Source organism: Chrysochloris asiatica, unplaced genomic scaffold, assembly GCF_000296735.1.
Source record: "Chrysochloris asiatica unplaced genomic scaffold, ChrAsi1.0 scaffold00147, whole genome shotgun sequence".
NCBI lineage: Eukaryota > Metazoa > Chordata > Mammalia > Afrosoricida > Chrysochloridae > Chrysochloris > Chrysochloris asiatica.
Genome location: NW_006408665.1, coordinates 6,502,064 through 6,508,597, shown reverse-complemented (window position 1 = coordinate 6,508,597; position 6,534 = coordinate 6,502,064). Strand labels below are relative to the sequence as shown.

General features: G+C 38.0%; 1 protein-coding gene across 1 annotated transcript in view; it reads right to left on the bottom strand.

Moving 5' to 3' along the window:
• The window catches only part of ADAMTS19 (ADAM metallopeptidase with thrombospondin type 1 motif, 19), a 394,617-nt gene that overhangs the window by 91,072 nt on the left and 297,011 nt on the right, over positions 1-6,534 (bottom strand). Inside the window, exon 16 of the mRNA XM_006870690.1 lies at positions 1,765-1,845. Within this exon, the coding sequence (XP_006870752.1) occupies positions 1,765-1,845 (81 nt within the window). The remainder of the gene's footprint in view (positions 1-1,764; positions 1,846-6,534) is intronic.

Sequence of the window (6,534 nt, the reverse complement as noted above, 5' to 3'; positions counted from 1 at the left end):
AAAGACCACATCCTTCAGTATGGATTGCACCTCAATGTAAAGAAAACAAAAATCCTCACCACTGTACCAATAAACAACATTCTTATCAACAGAGAAAACATTGAAGTTGTCAAGGACTTCATTCTTCTTGGATCAACTATCAACACTCATGGAAGCAGCAGTCAAGAAATCAAAGGGCGTATTGTATTAGGCAAATCTGCTGCACAAGACCTTTTTAAAGTGTTGAAGAGAAAAGGTGTCAGCTTCAAGACTAAGGTGCGCCTGCCCCAAGCCATGGTATTGTCAATAACCTCATATGCATGTGAAAGCTGGACAGTGAATAAGGAAGGCTGTAGAAAATTTGATGCTTTTGAGTTATGTTGTTGGAGGAGAATATTGAGGGTGCCATGGGCTGCCAACAGGACCAACAGATCTGTATTGGAAGAAGTGCAGCCAGAGTGCTCCTTGGATGCCAGGATGGCCAAACTTCATCTCTCGTACTTTGGACATAATGTCAGGAGTGACCAGTCGCTGGAGAAGGATATCATGTTTGGTAAGGTGTAGGGTCAGAGAAAAAGAAGAAGAACCCCATCGAGTTGGATTGGCAAAGTGACAGCATCAATGGGCTCAAGTGTGGCAACAGATGTGAGGTTGGCCCAGGACCAACCAGTGTTTCGTTGTGTTGTCTGTAGGGTCTCCATGAGTTGGTACTGACTTGATGATACCTAACAACAACAACATCAACAACAATAACAGTGTGGAAGAAAGTAATGTATACCTAAGTATAATAGATAATAGTTAGTTACTGAATGAATTATTGAAATGACCAAATGTTGTCCACTACCTCCAAACACTGGATGTAACATCCTTAATCGGAATTTTGAAATCCATGTTGATTTACATGTCTTGTTTTTAGGTTCCTTTGAGTTGTTTCCAACTCATAGCAACCTTATACACTAAAAAGCGAAACACTGTTCAGTCCTGCACTATCTTTACAATCATTGTTACACTTGAGCCCATTGTTACACATCTCACACACAGAGACAAAAACACCATTAAAAATCAAAGGAAAAAATATACAAAGTTAATTGCAATAAAAAACGAACAAGAGTGGCAGTACTAATCTCTGATAAAATAAACTTTAAGGCAAATACCAGCATAATAGACAAAGGGACAATCATACAAGATTACATAACCATAATAAATACCTATGCTCCCAATGAAAGAGGTCCAAAATATATAAAGCAAATGCTAATAGATTTGAATAAAGAAATAGTCAGATCTATAATAGTAGTGCATGATTTTTATACACCACTTTCAAAAATGGATAGGGTTTCTGCAGAGCAGCTGGTGAGCTTGAACCGCCGACCTTGCAATACAAACTGACTTTGCAGTCCAGCGCATTAACATACAGTGCCATATCAGGATACACATATATAAATATATAGACAAATTTGTCCATAAAATTAACATGTATGTGCATATATAAATGTATATGTGTATATGTAAATAAAATGCACCCAAAACTTTTTGTGACTAATTTTTTTAACATAGGTTACCATGTGGAAGCAATTTGTATCCCTTAAAAACCACATAAACAATCAGATTGCTTTTGTTCCTGGGCAGTCCCAGGGAGAGAAGGGAAAATTTTTCTACTTGCTATGACATGAAGTACTTCCTGGGAAATTCAAACATGTAACTAGAAGCAGATTGACTGCCTCCTCTTCACAGGACTCTCAGACTGCAGCTGAACTACCATTGGCATATCTGTGTGTAGCACATTACCTAGGTAGCTATGTGCAGGCTTCTCCTCCACAACTTTGATTCTTCGTGCTCCAGCCGGTATCACTAGCACTTCTACATAGCCTGTAAGAATCAATGAAAGATGCAATAAATACTGAGTTAGCCAAAACAGTTTTTTTTATTGACTTGCCTTTTAAATCTTTTCATCTGGTTTTAGTTGTTGCTCTGCTATTTGTCTACCTATAAAGGAGAAATGTTATGTATAAAAATCTGTCATGCTTCCAAGGGTAGTAATTTCTTGGAAAAATGCTGAGCCTAGAGCACTACCAAGGACAAGTAGGCAATTACGTTTTCAATGTAAGTAGTTCACTGATACTTTAAGAACTGGGAAAAGGCACGATGGGATAGGCACGATGGGATAGCCGGTTAGAAACTGAGGGCAAATAATTTCTGATTCTGCGCTGTGAGCTCCTTGAATTTAGGAAGTGTGGCGAAGGAGGAAATGCAGTGGAGAGAATGCAGTGGGCCTAGATACTCTCCACTGGAGTACTTGAGTTTGGGATAGGAGAGAATAACATCCCCTGAGGAGATTAACAAAGGGTTTTGAAACAGGAGTTGGAAACAGGTTAAGTGAAAGATTTCACACAGCAGTCCAGTGTCACCTTCAAAGTGTTAGGCAGCTGGAAGCATGACACAATTAGCTGTTTCTCAGGAAAGGTTTCTGAGCAGAAGTTAGGAATGTAGTATTTTAAGTAAAATAAGGTGATAAGATATAGTGATAGAAGAGAGTATCTGTAGAAAGATGTTAGAATCAAGACTGCAATTAGTGCAGTCTAGTGACAGAATGAATGCCTACTTTTGACTCTATGTTATTGTTGTTGTTAAGTGCCTTCATGTCATTTCCAACTCATCGCAAGCTTTCCAAGGAGCAAATGGTGGGGTTGAACCATCAAACCTGGTGGTTAGCAGTCTAGGGCCTATCCTACAGAGCCACACCAGGAATCAATGTTATTGTTAAGTGTCTTTGAGTTGGTTCTGACTCACAGTGACCCTGTATAGGATTTATAAGGAGCGTCTGTTGCACTTGAACTTCAGACCTTGAGGTTAGAAGTCTAGGTCTTAAAACGCTGCACCAGAACTCCACATGACTCAATTGTTACATTAAAAAAAAATCATGTTAAAGTAATTTGAATATTCTTCCTTCCATTTCTGGGCCAATCCGTATGATAAAGGTCTCTCGTTTTTTTTTTTTTCTCACTTGAGGCAACATAGCTAGTTCCAGGGTTTTCTCAAGGTTGTTTTTTTTAATTCCTGAAAATGTTTGCAGTTATTTGGTCTATACCAAAAGTAGCATATGCTTCCCCTGGTGGCAGTAAGTGGAATTAGAGGCATGTGCCTTTAGAATCATTTCCATATGGAACTCTGCTTATTCAATGTAGTCATTTTGAGTATACCAAACAGAAAAACACTATCACTTTGATACCTGACCAATATATACATCAAAGAAAACAAACAAATGTTTAGTGCCTATTTGTACACAGAAATAAGGTAAAATGGTCTCTGTTCTCACTAAGCTTATAATCTAATTAGAAAGACAAAGCTTAAATTTCTTACATATATACAAGTTACATAAAAATGGTAATTATATTAAAGATACAATATTTGAAATGATATGGTTGATTCTTGCTAAGGAATATAAGCCAGAATTGTTTAAATAATCCCTCTTCCCTGCTTTCTTCACCCTCCATAAGGTTCAACGCTATTCTTTCGTCACAGAAAAAATTTACTTATATACATTAGAGAAACACTGGCATCATCTTTAATCATTATAATTCAGAGGAGACAGCATTTCTTATTTCTTTTAGTCAAAAAAAAGTGTGGCAAATAATAAGGAGATGAACTGTCTGAAAAATGGATTGTGGTTGTTGTTAGGTGCCATGGAGTCGGTACCATCTCATAGTGAGCCTGTGAACAACAAAATGAATCACTGTTCGGTCATGCACCAACCTCACAATCATTGTTGCACTTGAGCATATTGCTGCTACCACTGCGCCATTCCATCTCATTGAGGGTCTTCCGCTATTTTGCTGGCCCTCCATGTTACCCAGCATAATGTCCTTCTCCAGGAACTAGTCTCTCCTGATAATATGTCCAAAGTATGAGAGACAAAGTCGGCCACTCTGGTTTCTAAGGAGCATTCTGGCTGTACTTCTTCCAAAAGAGATTTATTTGTTCTTTAGGCAATCCGTCATATTTTAAACATTCTCATCCAACACCCTAACTCAAGATAAATGGTGAAGAGTTTGAAGTTATCAAAGACTTCATTTTTCTTGGATCAACCATCAACTGTCATGGAAGCAGCAGTTAAGAAATCAAACGATGTGTTACATTTGGCAAATCTGCTGAACAAGACCTCTCTAAAGTGTTGAAGAGTAAAGATGTCAGGTTTAAGACTAAGATGCACCTGACCCAAGCCATGGTATTTTCAATAACCTCATATGCATGTGAAAGTTGAAAAATGGATAGTATTGGGATAGTTATAAAAAAATACAAGTTTACTGTATGTAAAATGCAGTAAGCAGTCTACGATGTTTTTATATAAAATTTTAAAAATTACTCTAACCGAATGAGAAGACATAAGAAAATGGTTGTATTGAGAGTTTAAATGCAGCTCAGGAGCCTGAATTTATCAGTTTGGAACTACTGAAACTTCTAGAGCATTGTAATTTGATAATTAGATCCTAGTTTAAAGAGTGTTTGTCTGACAGAAACGTGTAGAATAAACTTTAGGGATCTAGCTGTGGATAAGAGTGAACATGAAGCTAATGTATAAATCAAAGAGTGGTAGAGAATCGGAAAGAAAATCCAGTTAGCACTGTGACCAACAAGAAATTGTTGAACTTGCTGACTAACAGAGATTAGGGAAATAAATATTGAAACTATTGCTCTGAATATTACTTATGTGAGAATGGAATCAATATTTATAGGCATATAGTGATCAAGAGAAGGCCTAGTTTGTGCAATATTTGATAAGTTCATCATTGCAGTTTGTATTCAGTGAAATAGTCTCTCACAATAGAAAAACATCTAATAAAATGCTTGAACCTCTAGAACTCCAGAGAAAGGCTGTTGATATACCATTATGAAACATTCTTACAGAGATGGTAGTTTAAGGCAAAGGACTAAGCGGAGAAAGAACAGAAGTCAAGGACTGGATGTTGCAGGATGGCCATACTGAGTAATAGAGAGGTTGAAAATAAATCATGTAAGAAGACAGAAAAGGAATAATCACCATCACTGGAGATGTGATCTATTTTGGTTTAGAGGATTCCTATGAATTAGATTATGTCAAGAAGAAAAGCTATTAGTTAATTGTCTTAAAAGTTATAGAGATATCAAAGGGAAAGTTACTAAAATGTGTCCACTGTATTTCATAGTCAGGAGGCAAATTTTAATCACTGAGTAAATGAATTTAGTAAACGTTTTAGAGAGGATGTGAAATTTCAGTATGTAAAAAAATAATAAGTAGCTTGATTTACATTAGTGAATTGTTTAATATGTCTCTTCTAGCCATAGTCTTTATAACTACCAGCAAACTATTCTTTTCCTGATGGGTCTGAGTAAGAGAAGGTGGGAGACGATACTGCTAGGATAACACGACTAAGCTGTAAATGTTAACAGAATCAGTAACTGTGAAAATTTGAAGCTCTAGCATGGGTATAAAAGGAGTCATCTCAGAAAGAGGAAGTGGGCTCTCCCTACTATCCAAGAAGAAGAGCCAGGAGTGGAGTGTGTCCTTTGGCCCCTGAGATCTCTGCACATTGAACCTCCTCGACTCAGGGATAGAATGCTGTTGCTCCAGAGGAGTGGCAGACAAGTAGCAGCAACAACAGAACCAAGTAGTGTGTATGAAACAGAGCAGTGGGCTTCCCAGTCCATGGAGCAAGTAAAGCTGAATGACTTTGGACAGGAGACTTGCTTGAAAAATGGGGTGTGCCTCCAGGCACTTAACTGGGGGAGCAAAGTTTGCTGATCCATGGAATTAGAGCTGATAATCTTTAGGTTGAGGCTTATGGTGGAGTGGTGTTTCCTGTGGACATTTATCAGCAGCCCTAAAAGAGCTTTGAAACATTGGCTGGGCAGAGAAAGGCCTGCCTCTGAGCATGAATAAAAGGCTGTCCTGACTAACAGAACTGTGCCCTGCGCATTTTCTGATCCTGACTTGCAACCTTTTAATGTCCCTAATAAACGCCATGACTATTAGTATGATGTCTGAGTTCCTATGTGGCCACAGCAATAAATTATAGAACCCAGCCGAATAGATAGGGCTGTGTGAGGAATGGCTGGTGCCATATTTATGCACTAGAGAACGGTAGATGTAGTATATAAATTTTTGCCTGAGTTTAAAAAAAGTAAATTTGGAAAGATTGTATGTATCAGACCAATAATTATACCTAATTTATAGTTCGACCACTTGACGATCAGTTTGTTGTACTGTGGTGGCTTGCATGTTGCTGTTATTATGAAAGCTATGCCAATGGTATTTTAAATACCAGCGGGATCACCCATAGTGGATAGGTTTCAGGTGAAGGCAGAGTAGGAAGATGGAAAGATAGATTACTTCTGAATATTTAGTCATTGAAAACCTTATGAATAGCAATGGAACTCTGTCAGATGCCACCGGATTATTGAATATGGAAGCATGAAGAAGTGCACCGGAATATTTTCAGATATAGTGCCAGCAGATAAGCCACCTCAGTTTGCAAGACACTCAAAATACTAGGGGAGAGGAGAAAAACAAGATGGCGGATC